This window comes from Cupressus sempervirens, chromosome 11 (assembly GCF_028749045.1).
Source record: "Cupressus sempervirens isolate cs-2001-9-10 chromosome 11, ASM2874904v1, whole genome shotgun sequence".
Taxonomy (NCBI): domain Eukaryota; kingdom Viridiplantae; phylum Streptophyta; class Pinopsida; order Cupressales; family Cupressaceae; genus Cupressus; species Cupressus sempervirens.
The window spans coordinates 356,858,562-356,877,967 of NC_143128.1; the positions used below are offsets into that span (position 1 = coordinate 356,858,562).

Genomic DNA, 19,406 nt, shown 5'->3' on the forward strand with positions numbered 1-19,406 from the left:
ATTCACAGTTTCACCATTTTGCACCTTCCTCTTGTGGATCATGCTCTCCTTAGTATCCATCTTCGTCTTTCTCCGCTTTCATCGCCTCCTCTTCAGTTGCCTCATCTCGCCCCCTCTATTGCCTATTCCCCTGCTCACTTCCGTTTCCTCGACGGTGACAGTTAGCTCTTTTCCTTTCATCTTTTGAGACTCCTTAATCCTGTTTGTTTTGCTGATTCTTGTGAGGCCTCCATTTTTGACTTGCTTGCGACGACCATTTGGAAGTCTGCCATCCTTTCCATTCCGCACTGTCCTTCACCCTCCCTCCATCACAAATGTCGTAATACATGCCCTATGAACCAATGGTTTGATGTTGACTGCAAATCTTTTCATCCTTTTGGTTGTTCTGCTTTTGAGACTCACTCTCGTGACTACGGTCACCTTCGATTGTCATACCTTTGTTTTCTTCGCTACAAGAAACGATCTTTTACCACTTCTCAGTGCAAATCTCTTTGCTCCACGTTAATCCGTAATCCCCAATTTTTTGGCACACTCATTTCCCTCATTGTACCCCTTCATCTTTCATCATTGACTTTTGCTCCCTCACCACTCACACCATGGCTCTCTATGACATTCCTGGGCAGCCTTCTATTCATCCCACTCTGTCTCCTTTCTCTCACTTGTTCACCCCCTCTTGCATTTATGAGGCCATCAGATCCATGAGATGCAGCAGAGCGGCTAATGATGAGGGGTTCTAGGCTGAACTCTTCAAGTTTGGTGCCTCCATTCTGGGCCCCTATCTCTCTATACTATTTAATAAGGTGGTTTGTATTGGTTCTCCAACTTCTTGGTCCAGGCATCTGATTTATCCAATCTATAAGACTAGTCTTGCATCTTATCTGAGGAATTATAGGACTATTATGATCAGGCATACATTTGCCAAACTATATGCTACAACACTCAATGCTATGTTATCCAGAGAGCTTGATAGGAAAGGTTGTAGGACCAGAGGTTAGGCTAGTTTCTGGGCTGATTACCAGACTATGGATCACATTTTCACTTTACGAGCTATTATTGAGGAGGCTAGACACAGGTCAGAGAAAGTTTACTACTTTGTTGATTTTCGCAAGGCTTTTGATTTAGTTCCTAGGATGGCTTTATTTCAGAGGCTTCAGGAGATTGGGATTTCAGAGATGTTACTAACGACTATCATGAGATTATATGAAACTGTTGTGGGTGGTTTCTCAATCCCGATCCATAGCAGCATTGGGGTTAAACAAGGCTGCCCCTCTTTCTCCCACTTTGTTCGGTTTGTATATTGACGAGCTTGAGGACTTCCTTTTGAAGTCTTCGCTTCCAGGCGACGGTTGCTACTTACATCAAGTTATGATCTCCATTCTTCTTTTTGAGGATGATGTGGTTCTTTGTGCTTCTTCTCTAGAGAGTTTACAGAGGCTTTTGGATGGTTTGGCTTCCTTTTGTGTTCAGAGATAGCTAGCGGTTAACATAGGTAAGACTCGGGTTATGATCTTTGATTGCCTAAAGACTTCTCATCTTCATTTCTTTTTCCAAGGATAGAAGATTGAGATTGTTTCGTCTTATATCTATTTGGGAGTTAAGTTCTCTGGGCCTCGCTTTAGTATGAGACCGACGATATAGTCTAGAGTTTGTAAGGGTATGGGTTCTCTTGCTATGCTTGAGAAATAGTGCTTCAGACACCATTTCTAGGATGCCCTGTCTAAGTTATCCCTCTTGGACTGCTTTGTTCGGCCGACTGTTCTTTATGGCTTAGTGGTTTGGGTGCCTTCCCTCAGTTCTGATTGGGCCTCAATTAAGCGAGTTCAAACACTACTTTTACGACACGTCATTAGATGTCACAGATTCACTCCTCACAATATCATTCTTGCCGAGTTTGGTGCTCATCCCTTTAGTCTTGCAATTATTTTTGGTTTGATTTGGTTCTGTCATCGTTAGCGTGGTTTTGGGGATTCGATCAGTGATCATGATAGATATTCCTACCTAGCTTATCGTTCTTCTATAGCTGTTTCACGTGTCAATACTAGCTCTTGTGTTCGTTGTTGGTATGCACAGGTATCTTCTTTGTTGAGCTCGATTGGATTGTGATATTGATCGTCTCTGTCCTTATCAGTTCTCTTTGAATGCCCCTGCTCATCTCCTCCCTTTTAAGCAAGAGTTAAATGAGCATGTTAGACTTGATATTTACAAACAGTATATTATTACTACCTGGACTAACCCACATGGTGGCTTATGTTCGAGGATGGCCTTTTATGTGGAGCACTTTTTGGAGATCATTGATGGGATTATTGTACGCCCTAGTTACCTTTCTCAACGATGGAGTCATGCCCTTCATAGCTCTTTGGGGTTTTTTAGAGTTGGTTCTCACCGTCTTCGTGCTCAAACAGATCATCATATTGATAGAGGAGAACGGATTTGTGAGCTGCGTACTTTAGCTGAGGTTGAGATGGAGACTCATTTTTTTTCCTGTGCCCTATCTTTTATGAGATTCGAGGAAGATTTTGTTCGCTGTTCCGTGATTGCTTTTCATTTCAGCTTTCTTCAATTATTATGACTAGTGGTGTCTAGCGCTCTATCTTCAAGAGGCCACTTTGCTTCGTGATAGTACTCTATAGTCACTACTTCCTCACCGGCATAGTTCCGATAAGCCTATCACTACCTTTTTTGCACCCTTATCTCCTTTGTGGGGTGTGAAAAGGCTAACTTGTCCTACTAGTTCTGTTGGTCATTCCAGATCTGTCAGACCTTGCAGGGGTTTCTTACGCCAACGACGCTCCTCCACGAGTTCACAGAGACAGTTCAGGGCTCCTATTCACTCACAGCCTTATCCTTTTGTGGCTAACTTCTTTTTGCCAAGGAAGGACTCAGTCTTTTTCTTGTCCTTTCTCTTCTTGTTTCTTGTTTTTTGTCTGTTGTTCGCTTTTCTCAGACACCGTTTGGTGCTCTTGCTGTTGTCAATTATCTATTTGTAAACTCTCAGTCCCACAGACCTCTTGTGGTCTTTTGTTGGACATTAATAATTTTATCTTATCTCCCTCTCTTTCAAGATTCCCTTTAATAACATGCTAGGCTCCCTGAATCTCAATCTCCTTCTTGCAATAACATTATCGGAGGAAAAGATCAAGGCAAATGCTCATAAAGAAACTAAGGGAGAGAATACAATGATTAGATAAATAAAATACTCAAGGATAATAACTACTCATTTGTACATCAATATCCTTTTATTTGATCTATCATTCCATTGGATATTACTTTGAGAATAATCCCCATTATTTCAAAATAAAAATAAAAATATATATTTATATATTGAATATATGCATATGTTTCATTTTCTATAGATATACTTCAATTGATATTTTTAACATATTATTTTTCTTATTAATGCCACATAATAATCTAGGGTGACAAATTTTCACAATCTGTGAGAAATAAACATCTAATATTAATTTACAACGTTAAAATGAACTTTATCGTAATTACCTTATCTTTCATAGTGGGACCCTCTAGTCCTTGTGGTAGTCATGCATGGGAATGACTTGATGTTCTTATATTACTTTATTATTGTTCCCAATTTAATATTCTCATCATGCAAAGGAAATTTGAATATCCTTTAATATGCTTTGTCATTATTCTTATCAAATGTATTTTTCAATATAAAACATATTATACATTCAATGACTTAATAATATAAAGGGACCTCAAATATATTATCAAGGAGAAAATACCACCAACTTACCTTGCTGGGATCAGCGATCCACATCTCTAATGATCTCCCTCCTATATAACTTTGGCACATACGATGGCATCTCTATTCCGTCTACATAAAGTTTAATATTTGCCACGTGGTTGAAGACAACTTCGCTGGAGAAAAATCTAGGATTATAGATTTGTGAGTGACATAGATATCGTTAAAAGGGAACGGGAAAAATGATCTCCCTCCTATATAACTTTGGCATGTACGATGGCATCTCTATCCCGTCTACATAAAGTTCAATATCTGCCACGTGGTTGAAGACAACTTCGCTAGAGAAAGATCTAAGATTATAGATTTGTGAGTGACATAGATATTGTTAAGAGGGAATGGGAAAAGACTTCATGTGGGTCAAGTCCATTGGAGTTATTTTCCATGGAACTCACCACCTCTTCCTTGGAGTCAGGAAGGTCGCCACATGGGACAATTCCATCGACCAACTGGCTATTGTTGTGGATGGCAAAACTGTTCTGCTTCCCCAAAAGGAGGGAGCTTCTCTATTTTTGCCCCCACTGAAATTGAATATCTCTCGCCAAAAACCTAACAATGAGGTGAGTGTTGAAGTGGAGGGCATGTTTAAGATCACTGCTAGGGCTGTTCCTATCACTCCACAGGAATCTTTGGTGCACAAACACAGGATTACCTGTGACGACTGCTTTGCACATCTGGAGCTGAACTTCAAATTCTACTCACTCAGACCCCACATGGTCAGAGTTCTTGGACAGACATACACACAAGACTACAAAAGCTCAATCAACATGGGGTTGCCAATGCCAGTAATGGGAGGTGAAGCCAATTGTTTGAGCAGCAATCTGTTCAGCACTGACTGCAAAGTTTCTCGATTCGGTGGGGGAGGGGAAGAAGAGAAGAAGAAGCACTTGACCATACGCAACCTCGACTATGCTGGTCAACTGGGTGGTAGTGGCATTGTCTGCCGCAGGTAGACATATCCATATAATACACAAACTGTTCGTGCTTCACGCAATAAACTCCTCACCATTGATAATAAGCTTTCAATAATGCTGGTTTAGGCAATCAATAACCATCGATAATGCTTCTTATTGTTAGTGTATTTTGGCATATTTATGTTTTATTGAGTCTACACATCTTGCATTCTCCTTCTTTTTCCATTCCGTTTGTTCATTGCTATGTTAATGTCAAATCGCTTGCATATTTTATTTTCAAACTAATGCTCATCAATATTTGAATCCTCACTTCCTATAGAGCTCCTATCACCATATAAGATCTAATTCATCTGAAGTCTCTAAATTTGAGACATAACTCTTTCCGACTCTATCACTATGGCAAATTTGGTCAATTTATTTACTCTCTCCAGCTCTTTATTACAATATCAATTGGTAATCTTTTCATACTTATGAGCCACCACACTTATTATGATGTGCAAACCGCATTAACCAACCATGGATGATAAGGAAGGATGGGAGACCTTTGATAATTTAAATGTGATTTACATATATATATATATCTTATCACTCTGTAGGGTTCACGGCGATGAAGACAGTTTGAAAAGACTATTTTATAATTAAGTGTTATAAGCTGGTGCAAAGTCGCGACCTTGAATAAGTCATATAATTCCTTATTATTGTAGGATCACTATTGATCTGAGCCAAACTGTTCAGAGAACTTCATGATGCTTGATGTATTGTAACTAGTAGTCTGATAATATTGTTCAACAAGTAAATTTATGTATATAGAACTTCATTCCTTGCAATATTATTGAGTATTTTAATTATGCATCAAATTAACCAGCCACTCTCATTGATATCAGAACATTGAGGTGATGAGATTACATTAATGACTGCACCTACGATGAACTTGAACATTTCTTGTGTTGTTCCTCTAATTGCTAATCGACATCGTTCTTTTTCTGTTCCCTTTTTCTTAGTTACATTTGCAATTGGCTCTGATACCATGTTAAATTCTAGGATTGCTGCAAATGTACTAACAATTGCCACTGTATTGATTGTGTTCCAAATGCAAATGAAGGCTTATAAATATGAGAGGAGACATGTCTCGTGAAGAGATATGCCTCTACAGTTAAACATCACTAGTTAACATATTAATATAATAGTAATGTAAATAACCATATATGTAACTCACCTTAAGCGTATACATATCATTAATATGTTAACCATATATGTAAAATATTATTATATTATTATATAATAATATATAATGTATAATATGTACCATACATATTATATTACATATATAATATATATTATATATATAAGATATTTATTTTAAAGAAGATTTACCATCATCAAGGTATCTCAAGTAAAAATCAATCTGACAGAAGCTACAACCTAAACACATTTAAGCTCTTTTTTTATGTTGCGCTTATTAACAAGGGTTAGGAATTATATTTTAGAAGCCATGATTTTGAAACTCAATCATGAAGCCATGATTTTGAAACTCAAGTATGAAGTTCTCGAAGGCTATGCCAGGAACAGCTTAACTTTCCATTTAGTCCATTCTCAAAATAAAATTCTTCATTTTCATGCAGCTCCTTCATCAAAATGACATTGAAATTCAGTTTCAAGGATTTCTTAGAGAAATGAACAACCATCCTATTTGCAATACTTTAATCTTCTGGATTCAATGGTGAAGCCAAGGGCGGATGAGATCCAGATCTGGTAGCATCCATAAAGGGAGCCTACAAAATCAGAGCCTTTTCTCAGATGCTGGTTTCAGGCTGCCACATCAGAACAATGAGCGTTACTAGCAAAAATCTCCGTGTGAGAACTCCTAGGGGATACCCACCCTAGACAGATTTAGACACAATCTTTGGCATCAGTCAGGGAGAACAATGGTGCTTAGAAACCATTGCATCCTTTGCGTCAGAATAAGTGCAGGGTTAAGAAGCAGCCATGGGTGATTCATCCTTCTCACAAATGGCCGAGGGGAAGGCATTGGCCTCAACCTCATAAACCTCATCCCTATGCAGAAGCCCTAATCACTGAAAAATTCCAGAGAGATGGCATTGCACTCTGATATCTCTACATGAGTGTAATATAATTACACATTATAAATCAGAATATTACAAATAATAATTTAATAATAAATTATTTATAAATTGTCCAAATGCGTGAAAGCAGTGAAGTGATGAGACAGCATCGATAATTTTTTTCTAGTTCATGAATGACAAAACTATCATTTTAAAGTCTACAACCATATAATGTAAGGCGCAGAAGCATTCAGTAAGCAAAGAGTGCAACTGTCCTGCACAGTGGTTATTTTATTTTTTCTATTTTTTTTTGGTTTTGTGTGGGTTCACCCAGGGTACTGCCCTGGTGACCTGGGTATGCCTTTGGCAGGCCTAAGATGCATCTGGAGAGGCCCTAGATCCATCCAGGATGGTTACAGGGGCCTGCTTGGGGCATACCTGGTAGCTTAGAATTGAATAGTGTAATCTCTAGATTGAAATGCACATTGAACAGGTTATGACTCAAAAACAATCAGTAGGAAGTGTTCCCAATATGAAGGCATGAATTTCTGATCCTGCATCAATTGCAAAACTGCATCTACATTTGATCTCATTTTTTTATGTTGTGCTTATTTGACAAGGGCTAGGAATTATATGTTAGAACCCTTTATTAGCTGAATCTGACTGTACAGTAGACATGTTTTGGCTTCCACTTAACCTATAACAAGCCTAATCGCGTGTTTGATATTATTAATAATTATTGATAGCTAGTTCTATTCAATCCTCATCTACAGGTGGACATGCTGGTAAATATTCCAAACATACTTGGCTTAATAAATTAGTACCATTTGGTTAGTGTTCCTGCTTGAACTTGGCAAATGATTCTGTGTTGAGGATGCTTAAGGGTGTTCTGCACAAGACTAGGGAAAGTTTTAAGCGTAGATTTTTTATTTGTTTTAATTTTTAAACAATAGAAAGTTATAAGTCCAACATTCTAGATTAACCATGTGCTAATGCTGAGTTATTTATCCGAGGATAGAATAAACTAATATTAAATATCAATAAACAACTTAAAATTGAATTGGCTATAAATAAATGAAATATAAATGAAAAATTCACCCCCGAGTTAGCCATAATTATATAGAACTATTAACAAACCCAAACTAGTGAAGCCTATTAACTTAAATTTTATTGAGGATAGGTCTCCTGCTTTCATTAGATATTTTGGGTCATCTTTTCTGTTTAGATTATTAGGAGTTAGAACTTCTCTCAATATCTTAGACCTTTTTAACCAATCTTTTTGAAAACTGAACTTCATAAATAATGGCATGCGTGTCATCAATACTTATATGATGCATAGTTTTGCACAAGGATCCCCTGGGGACATGTTTCTGAATCCTTTATATTATGTTGAATCTATGCACTAATCTTGTTTGAATGGATTAACATGTTCGTTCAATTTATTATCAAGCTCCATGAATAGTAAATCTCATAAATGTGTTAGGACATTGCGAACTATATATGTTCAACAGATTTGAAGAAATTTCTCAAGCTCCAGAGTACTGAGGGAGTAACAACAGTATTAATATCTTTGCCCTTAACTAATATGCCATTTTTGATACTTTGCAGAGATGTCTGTAGTAATGAAAAATCTTTAGTTTAATTGCTTCATCTATTAGCAGCTATTCCCAAGCTAAAATATTTCACAGTAGCTGATTGTATTAACTTAACCTTTTTCATTAGAATGCAAAAACTCTTAACAAGTTAGCTGAAGAGCAGTCAGTTATACTGAGAGTGGGGTGGGGGGGATCAATCACTATAATATAATCTTTTACCTTTTTTTCGAAACTTAAGCAACCTCAACAATAGCAATGGCACAAGATCTAACAATTTTGCAACACAAGAGGCACACAAGGAGAGTATATGATTTATATGGAAATCCTTATGGAAGAAAACCGCTTGAAGACATTGCTTACAAATAAATTTCTCTTACAATTTTCAGAGGTGCCAACGTACAAGAGACCAATCCCTACATTTGAGCACCAAGTCAGCAAGAAACACCTATATCTTCTGTTCTATACCTCTTAAGAATTTGCTTAAATCTCTTCTTGAATCTGATCAAGATATCTTCACAAGTCTGCTCAATTTTTTTCTCCAGTATGCTAAAAAACTCTTTACAATTCTGCCATGAATATCTCATGTTTCTGATCATAAGTCTCTCATTATCCTGCTTGTATGCCTGCTCAAGTCTGCTAAATCTACTCATATCTGCCATATAAATCAGCTCAATGTCTGCAATAAAATTGATGTGATGAATGCTCTTTATGACTGCTCCCAAATGATGTATTAATCGCACTGAGGTCTGCTCCAAGCTTGCTCTAAATCAGGCTTAATATCTGCAATGAATTCTTCGCAGTTATTTGAACATTTTCTTCATAAACATAATACATCTGCACTTATTCTTCGTATAAGACTTCAATTATTCTCTTTAAGTATTTTGCACATATTCTTCATATACATCCGCATTATTTTTTATTGGTTATAGGGAATTTTTAGCTTTGTCCATAACTAGGTGAGGCTGCAAACACGGGACCTTATCCCCTAACATTAACACAACAACCACCGAGACCCGCAAGTATGGTAGCTCAATAGGGTCACAAAGCCTGCGAGCACACCAGCTCAGCAAGGATCTGACACACCTGTATTGGGAGTTCAGCTTGCCATTTTTTCCCAAAAGATGGATCTATCAATAAACTGTTACCATCCTAGGTAGGGATCTCACATGAGACTGTTAAACGTTGTCACAAATTATGAGAGTATATGTTGGACACTTACCAATCATGTCCCTCTCAGTATTTCCAGAGGGGATTCAAACCTGCAACCCCACTCTTACCACTTATGGGGAGTTGAGCTGGCCATTTCTCCTAAAAGATGCATATATTCAGAAATTGTTAGTATCCCAGTTAAGGATCTTATAGGAGGCTGTTAAACTATGTTGGATATTGGATGAGATTCCTGCTGGAATTGTTGCTGGTTATGTTTGGCATTGATCAACATGTGTTAGTCAGACAATATTCTTTAGTTATTCATTGCACTTGATCATTTCGGTGAAGACACAGTTTTGATAATCTGATCATGCACAACTTGGATTATGTTCTTGGATGTGTTGAGATGATATGTATGTCATTGCAGGTATTGATGTTTTCATTTGTGGAAGTTACAATGAATTTATCAGAGATAGGATTCAGACGGTTTTACTGTAAACAGATTTGGACTGTTGTACAATATCTTTTTAGGAAAGTTTCGATGGAGTCAAATCATGGTATGTGAGTATAGAGATGCTGTCCAGACATTGATATGCACCCTCTACTGGATTTGTTCATGGATTGAAGACAGAGAAGATAAAATTTTCTATTGACAGATGACAGTGAAGTGTTTCTTGGCCGACTCAGTCAGGATACATGTTGATTTGATTAATGAGCATGGTTATTGTTGTGGTAGTGTGTTGAAATAATTATTGTGGACCTAGTCATGATTATTGCATTGGTTGATGAGATTTATTTTCTAATTAAGTCTTATTAGGCTGACCTAATGGAGAGTCAAGGACTTGTATGTAATAAGGGAATTATTTGGTGAATTATGTATGTTATGTATGTGATGGTTATGATGCAAACCTGAGATTGCTAATATGGATCTGATGAAAGGTTGTGATACATAGGAAAGACAGTGACTGAAGCTCAGAGACATTTGCGAAGAGGTATTTGTGAAATCTAATAGAGTTGTTGCACTTCATTGGAATTGTATTGGCACAGTTGATGCTATCTGTAGGTTCACTCTTTCAGTGGATTACTGTCCACAGTGGATTTTAGTCCACCCTTTGAGTTGTTGCTTTTGTTATAATTGGACTGTAGTCCGAATTAGGGTTGCTTGCACTTGTTGTATTTGAGCAGTGAGCTCCAGGGGAGTGCCTGAATGCATGTGTATTCCCTTCAACCTTTAACAGGTTTCTAGATGTGCTAGTACATCATCTAGTGGGTTTGATCTCCATTGTGGTTTTTCCCCTAATAAGGTTTCCACGTCAAAAAATCTTGTATTATTTCTTGGTCATTGCATTTAATTGTTCATATCTGTGGTATGGTGAATGGCTTAAGGTTTTAATATTCCTTCATCTCATCCCTCCTGACTGATTGGTTGTTTTGAATCTACCTAACTTTGTTTTGATTTGTGTTAAATGACTGTTTGTTTCTTACATAGCTTTCTTGCGTTTAACTTGTTCTATATTCACACATGCTCTCTTTTATTAAAATCTTCCTCCATGCATATTTATGGACCACTTAGAAATTTGATTTCTAGCAAGTTCTTTAATGAAATTTTGTCTATAGTTCTTTGGTGTAAGAATGGATAGAATAATCAAATAGCCAATTGTTTCTGACCCTTATTCTTTTAATAACAAAAAATGTCCTTTTGATATTGACATATTGTTATACATTCTTCAGTACCAGTACCACTTACAGCTTTTGGCCATCTGTAATTATTGCTTTTTTTCCATCATTCTTCCCAGTTTACTTTACAAGGTTGTTTATGATGGAATTTAATGCTATGTGCTCACCTTCTGTTTAAAACATTCTATTCTATCTCTAAAGAAAATATTTCGCTTCTTCCTACTTTTGTGGAAGAGGTCTATGTAGTGATTAGCCTGGGATAGCATTCAACACCATCTCTCGAGAAGCATTCCTCTAAATGACCTTTGATCCATCTCAATATCCCAAAGTTGGAAATTGAACTTACCAATTTGGTGAGATGTACCCATCGCACTTCGACCAGTTTGTCAAACTTGTGATGCAGAGCTCATCTGGAGTTAACCTTGAAAAGGCCATTCCTTTTTTAGATTAGGCATATCATATTGGATGAATAAACTAATGATCCTTATCAGCCCCTGCCAAAAACTCTAAACTCAACAAGTTTTTGTTTAATTTCATACACTGATTAGAAACCTGGCCAAATACTCGTTTGGGAAGGAATTGCCTATTACTTTATTTTCCAAGGTGAATACTTTTTTTCATTCATTAAATGTAATGGTGGAGTACAGACTGAAGGCTTCGAATGGGAGTTATACATTCTTTTCAGGGAGTAGGATGGAGATATAATTTCTCTATAACAATGGTATGCATTGAACTTTTAGAATGGAAGGTCCAAAGTTTGGTTTAAATTAAAGTTGACTGGGCTATAGATACTGGCAAGAGTAAATCTGAGTTTACAACAAATTTTGATTTAGTCTCCTCTATTTGCTAAATGTAATTATCTGTCCTATGTGATGCAGAGGAACGTGGGCCTTTCCAAATTCTATGACAAAAAATGCTCAAAATAATGTGTTTTCCAAAGGTCTCCCAACACAACCATAAGGCTTTAGGTTACCCAAATCAACTTTCCCTCCAAAATCTCCCTAACCGTTGGAATTCAAAAATTTGAATTTCCTACTTACATTTTCATGCTCTATTCTATTCAAAACTTATTCAAATTGCACATGAATGTTCTTACAGGTAATCTAACCTATCTAAGATTCTTTCAATCCATTTTATTCCCATGTGGGTACTATTGACCCCCTTTACATCATTTGATCCTAAGGTTCTTATCAGGACCTTTAGAATTTATACATTTTATATTAGTTTGTCATTACATATGGCCATGATTGGCCTTAAAACATTCCAATTGACTCTTGATGATGTCTTTGAACCTTCCTTCACACAGTATGTCTTCATTTGATCAAATCCTTGCTTGGGTGCCCATGCACCCCTATGGGGGTGATCAGATAATCTGATTGATATTTGCATGAATGGTGCATTCAGTATAAGACCATATAAGCGATGCTTTTGATTAAGGTAAATTGGTTGAAGGGACCACAAACCTTGTTTAATATAGAACAGCTCAAAGCATACACAAAATTCTCGCAGATGGTAAGAAAACACAACTGCAGCCATGCTGTGGAGTGAGAACCAACACAGTGCATTCAATTTGGTATGCAGAAAAGAGTACCCTGAGATCTAGGCCAAACAATTTTAAACCCCATCCTGTTCAATTCCATGCTCTTCATGATGGTATGCGATTGGGAGAAAGATTTGGAAGACCTTTCTTTTGCTTTTGAACAATTGTCCAAGATATTTTATCATCCAACGTCTCAAACCCAGCAGAAGGGGTGAAGGGAACTCTCCCTTATAGGACCCATTGATGGGCAGAAAAGAGATAGAGGAAACCCTGTTTGGAGCTTCCAATCGTCGAACAACCACTTCAAGAGCGGATCGGATGTAGTGCTAATGCTGAAGGTATAGCAGATGAAACAACCAAAATTAAAGGGGTGGGACACACTAATAGGAGCCAATAAAACTGAAGGAATGGGGTTCTTCAGAGTTGCAACAACCTCATGAGAAACCCCTTTGGGAACATGGCTTGTTGTAGGGGGAATGGGAAGAGGAAACCTAACATCCGAAGAAGACTTGTCATCCTAATAGGAACCATTAACTAGAGAGTCAAAAGCATCAATAGTCAAGTGGTCTTTGTGTGCATTCCTCCACCACGTAGCTGTGCCTTTATGAGGGGACTGGACAATCAAAAGCCAGGTGGCTGATGGAAAACATCATCTATATCTGAAGGAAAGATCCTCATAGCCAAGCAGTTGACTCCATGGTCCATCTCTCACCACCGAAACAATATGCTCTGAAGAGCCTTGGAGATATGTATGTCCACTAGAATATGAGAAAACACGGAGGGATCCATGTAGGGAGTAGCAGAGTCAACCTTCAAGAAATGATCAATCACATTGCCAATGGCCTGAATGTAGGGACCTCCCAAGAATTGGAGGGGAAGATTTTGAATCAGAACCAAATTAAGTTTAACGTTGAGAGCTTCAAAAAGGGATTTGAAGGAGATAGACCAAGGCTTGACTGAGTATTCTTTACTTGCATTTTCATGTTTTTAAAGGATATTTTGCTATCCACTTTCCTTACTTATCTAACACATAGTTACCATGAAATGTGAGTAATTTTTAAAAATTGAGCTGAAATTACAGTTTAGGACAAGTCAAAAAAATGAATTATCAAATGTTAAAGAATTGTGTGATGTTCTCATATGTTGCATACTAAATTACTGATGTCAGTAATAACCTTGGGCTGTATATTATGCAGAATGCAAGAAAGGAGGTCAATCTACAGCTAAAGAAAGAAGCTGATTTTTACGGTGATATGATTATTGTTCCATTTATGGATCGCTATGAGCTTGTAGTTTTGAAGACTGTTGCAATCTGCGAATATGGTGTAAGTTGCTAATGATATGCTCTAGAATACATGGTTAAATAGCAAATACTAAATTTGGTTTATGTTGGTTCTAGTCCCTTTCATTGTCATTATAAAAACAATTAATTTGTCTTCTTCTTGATCTTCACAATGTGCAGGAAATCTAAATATGAAATCAGATACTTCACATTCAGAAAAAAATCTATTTTATTTTCCCACCATAATCCATACAAACTATGTTATTAATTTTTTAGGACAACTAATCTAGATTCGACTTTCTGGCATCATATAAAATCACTCTACCACAGTTATTGCTGAAGCTTTTGCTTGTTTCCACTGCAAACAATTTTATATGTTTTTTCTGGATCTTAAACTAGTTTGGTTTTTGTACACTTGTTAAGCATCCTACAGCTAAAAATGGAAAATATTCATTTTATTTCTCTAGCCTCTGACAATTGTTATGTTATAATCTCATCATTCATGTATTGATAGATTTTCTGCAGGATACCTTTATTATCACATAATATAGGTTTTTTGATTTCATTTTTCAAGACAAGTTATGCTTTGCATGTTTAAACATTCTCCAAACTATATGCAGGTGCAAAACATATCTGCGAAGTACATAATGAAATGTGATGATGATACATTTGTGAGAGTCGATACCATATTGAAAGAAATAAAATCAACTCCCCATAAACATGGCTTATATATGGGTAACCTCAATCTTTTTCACAAGCCCCTCCGAATGGGAAAATGGGCTGTAACATATGAGGTAAGTTCTGGGACTACTGGAAGTGTGTTATATTCTTATATACTTCTTAATGCGGCAACTGAGATTGGTTACAAAAGAACTTTTAAAAATGGAAGTTTTAGTTCTGATTTTTGTCTCCTTGAAAGTTACACAATCATGGTATAAGCTTTTTCTGATTAATGTTTTGCTTATCAAGTCAATTGATTTACACAGTTCCTGTTCTGAAGTAGAATATTGAATGTATGTTATCTTGTAGTACACTCAGTTTAGTTTGTTGCTATTGGTCACATCCGAGTTAAATTCATGTTTGATATTTAGGAATGGCCAGAAGAAGACTATCCCACATATGCAAATGGACCAGGGTATATAATTTCAAATGACATAGCGAATTTCGTTGCATCTCAACATGCTAACCACAGTTTGAGGGTAAGTTATTTGGCTGTTCTTTCTTCAGACCTCTGTGGAGATGTTTTATCTTTTTTCGTTCTCGACTTGTGATTTCTAAGTCATTCTTACTTGAGTTGTTTAGTTTGGTAAGTTTACACGTATCTCCCAGTTGACACACCTTTGTTGTTTTCTCTAGTTGTTCAAGATGGAAGATGTCAGCATGGGGATGTGGGTTGAACAATTTAATGCATCATCACGTGTTCAATACTCACATAATTGGAAGTTCTGCCAATATGGTTGCACTGATGATTACTTTACCGCACATTATCAGTCTCCCAGACAGATGCTTTGCATGTGGGACAAATTATTGAAAGGAAAAGTTGAGTGCTGTTCTTTATAAAAACATTATATGGCAGTAAATATGCTGTCAAATTTAATGGAAATGTTTACCTGTGTTAAAGATCCTACCTTGTATTTATCATCTATGCAGTTCTCAATTTTGATGCCTTTCTCAAAAGGTCCTCTTTGCTGAAGCAGCGTTGATCTTTATGCTTAAAGATCTGAATACCCTTGTAGTTACAGACCCGATCTTTTATAACGGGTGCTGTAACAATCATGTAGTCAAAATATTCATAAATCTTTGTTCTCATGTAATGTAAATTGCAAGGTTACACGGAAATTTCCACTGCTCAATCTTTGTTCTTAAAATATCTGAGTAGGGTTCTTTCTTCTTGTTGCTTTGTTTCCTTTTCAGTCACCGTTTGGTGCCTTTGCTTGGCTGGCTCTTCTGTTTGTATGCTCAGTCCCATAAACCGTTTTAGTTTTTTGTGGACATTAATAATTTTATCTTATCTTATCTTATCTACCAATTACTTTGTTATTTGGAATATATACTATAGTAATTGCATAGATTTTAGAACAGTGGTTCCAATTTTAAACATGGATTTAAATTGTTTGGTTGTTTGTTGGTATTGATGTATAGCATCAGTCGAAGTAATATGGAGCACTTGAATTCATGATTTACATGAACCTTGTTTTATTGATAAGAATAATAGAATAATAGAATTATATATATATATAAAATTGGAATATATACTATAGTAATTGTGTAGATTTTAGAACAGTGGTTCCAATTTTAAACATGGATTTAAATTGTTTGGTTGTTTGTTGGTATTGATGTATAGCATCAGTCGAAGTGATATGGAGCACTTGAATTCATGATTTACATGAACCTTGTTTTATTGATAAGAATAATAGAATAAAAGAATTATATATATATATATATAATGTTCGTAAATGACTTATTCAAATCCGGCTCTTATCCTTGAAGAGATTATTGTTATCGGGGCCCTTGTATATTTCTGTTACTGCCGCAGATTGTAAAGTAAACAAATTACAGTTGTTATGCATGGAACTAATGTTTGTTATGTCCACGTAAGGGCACGACCCTACATGGAGTCATGTCTCTATGGGGATGTAACTCCTTGTTCATATATAAATAATGCTGAGCAATCATTGAGGACATATATCAATCACAAGGCATATACAGTCCCAACGATCACTCTTCCTGCAGGTATACAAAAGACATTATTCAAGACAAGTTCAGTGTCCTCCATTGTCATTCAAGTTTGAAGATTATCTTGCACATACTATCATTCAAGTTCGAAGATTTGCATCATTAGAACAAGACAATCAAATTGATATACACGTAAATTTGAATTTGTACAGTCTACAATTATAGTGTATCTCTATTAGAGATCCTTGCATTTAACATGGTATCATAGCCATCTTGATAAGAAATTCTATTTTTTAGAATAAAAATAAAAATATCAGATTTATCAAATTTTGAATTTTATCATCAAATTCAAAATGGTAAATCACGCAAGATTACAGGATAGACTTGAGGGAGCATCAAACTTTTCATCATGAAAATTTTTAGTCATGATCGTACTAAGAGAAATGGAATTAGAAGAGTACATAGAATCAAACAAATCTATCCTTTAAAATGATCCAGATAAAAGGACATGTAAAAGACAACAAGAAGGTCATAAAAATTATTATAGACTCCGTGCAGGATAATATTCTCCCTTCTATATCCATTCTTAAAATTGCATGTGAGATGTTCTCTACTATCAAGAACACTTTTGAAATCAGTAATACTAGTGGATTGCTAACTTTAAAGCAAAATCTTTTATACATAAAAATAAATAATGGAGAGTCTATTACGTTATATTTTCTAAGAATCTCTGAGTTAAAAGATCAATTTGCAATAGTTGAAAGTCAAGTTGATGACAAAGCATGGTAACTTTAAAAGGACTTCCAGTATCTTAGGAAACCTTTATTCGAGGTCAAAGCTCCTGATTTGAGCTTTCTAAATTTGAATTATTAAAAAATGAATGCACTCAAGAAGAATCAAGATTAGTTTCAAGAGGATTAAAGCATAAATCAAGCAGGAGCCATTCAAACTCTTCATGCAAATTCAAACAAAAGAAAGGAAAATTCAAATGTAATAAGAAGAAATTTAATAAAACATATAAGAAACAAGATTGGTCAAAAGTAAAATGCTTCAAATTTGACAAAAGTGGTCACTCTCACAACTTCTGCCCTAAATGGAAAAAAATTCAAGCAACCCTCGCAGAAGTCAAAGAAGAGAAATAGTAAAAAGAAGAAAACCTTGCATTTTATCTAGATTTAGAAATGGAAGTTTATATAAACTTTGTAATCAACAAAATTTAGCCCTAAGTCATGAAACATCAAATTCTACCAAAATTTTGCATAGGAGACTAGGCCACTTTCATTTCCGTGCATTATCATCAATAGGAAAAATTGTAAAAGGATTACCTAATCGCAAAACTGACCAGTTAGGCATTTGCAAAGGATGTGCCCTAGACAAAAACACCAAGCAATCCTTTCCTAAAAGCATTCACAAATCAAAATTTGCACTTAAATTCATTTATAAGGACCTATGTGGTCCTATGTCTGTACCTTCCATAAATGGGTCTCTATTATGTAATTTTTATTGATGACTATACTAGAGGAACTTGGATCTACTTACTCAAACAAAAGGAATCAATTAAAGTATTATCAGAATTCAAAGAATTCAAAGCTCTAGTAAAAAACTAGTCAGGACAAAAAACTAAAATTTTAAGATCAGACAATGGAGGTGAATACATCTTGGAAATTATCAAAGATTTCTGTATTTCTGTTGGGATTAAGAGGGAGTTTTTTGTACCATATAATCCTCAACAAAATGGAGTTGTAGAGCGTAAAAATATATCAATTATTGAATTAGCCAGAGCAATAATGCACGACCAAAATCTTCGTACTTTTTTTTGGGCCGAAGCATATAATGCTGCAATTTACATTCAAAATAGATTTTCTCACTCAGTAATAGAAAACACCACTCCTAAAGAAGTATTTACATGTATCAAACTAGATTTAAGTCACCTAAGAATATTTGGGTGTCCTGTTTATATTCATATTCCTAAAAAGAAGAATAAAACTAGAACCATTTGGAAAGAAGGGAATACTCATTGGATATAGTGAAACAACCAAAGGCTACATGATCTATGCTCCGGGTCAAAGAACAATTGAGATCAGTAGAGATGTTAAATTTGAAGAAGATATTGCCATCAATCTTTCTGAGAACAGTGATGAATCATAAACAAAACCTATCCCTAAATTAGATGAAAATCACCCAGTAGAAAATGAGAGGGAGAATGATACTGAACCTCCTTCACCTACTATCTCAAATCCTGAGAATATTGAAAATACTAGCAATAAAAAGAGGTCACTTTGGGATAGAAAAATGATAGAAGAGAATCATGTTGAACTTGATGAAGTAATCAGAGAAAGCAAGAGAACAAGAAATCAATCATGTTATGTGGCACTATTAACTGAACTTATCAAAATAGAACCTTCAAATGTTGAAGAACCCTTATCAATCAAACTTTGGAAAGGAGCAATGATTGAAGAATATAATTCAATACTAAAAAATGATGTATGGGATGTTGTACCCAAGCCTAAAAAAAATTTAGTTGTTTCTTCTAAGTGGATTTACAAAATCAAGCATGCACATGTTGAGAAATTGAAAAATACAAAGTCAAATTTGTAACACACAAGTTCTCGCTGAAGGAAGGTATCGATTATGAAGAAACCTTTGCTCCAGTTGCTAAATAAACATTTGTCAGGACTATCTTAAAGGATGGAAAGTTCATCAAATGGATGTTAAAATGATATTCTTAAATGGTGAAATTGAAGAAGTTTATA

At 35.8% G+C, this 19,406-nt stretch overlaps 1 protein-coding gene across 1 annotated transcript in view; it reads left to right on the forward strand.

Annotated features, from left to right (window-relative positions):
- The window catches only part of LOC149529548 (hydroxyproline O-galactosyltransferase GALT2-like), a 44,305-nt gene extending 28,475 nt beyond the window's left edge, over positions 1–15,830 (forward strand). The window contains exons 4-7 of the mRNA XM_089811641.1: positions 13,892–14,020; positions 14,598–14,771; positions 15,069–15,176; positions 15,334–15,830. Of these exons, the coding sequence (XP_089667767.1) occupies positions 13,892–14,020; positions 14,598–14,771; positions 15,069–15,176; positions 15,334–15,537 (615 nt within the window). The 3' untranslated portion in view covers positions 15,538–15,830. The remainder of the gene's footprint in view (positions 1–13,891; positions 14,021–14,597; positions 14,772–15,068; positions 15,177–15,333) is intronic.
- The last annotated feature ends 3,576 nt before the right edge of the window (positions 15,831–19,406 follow it).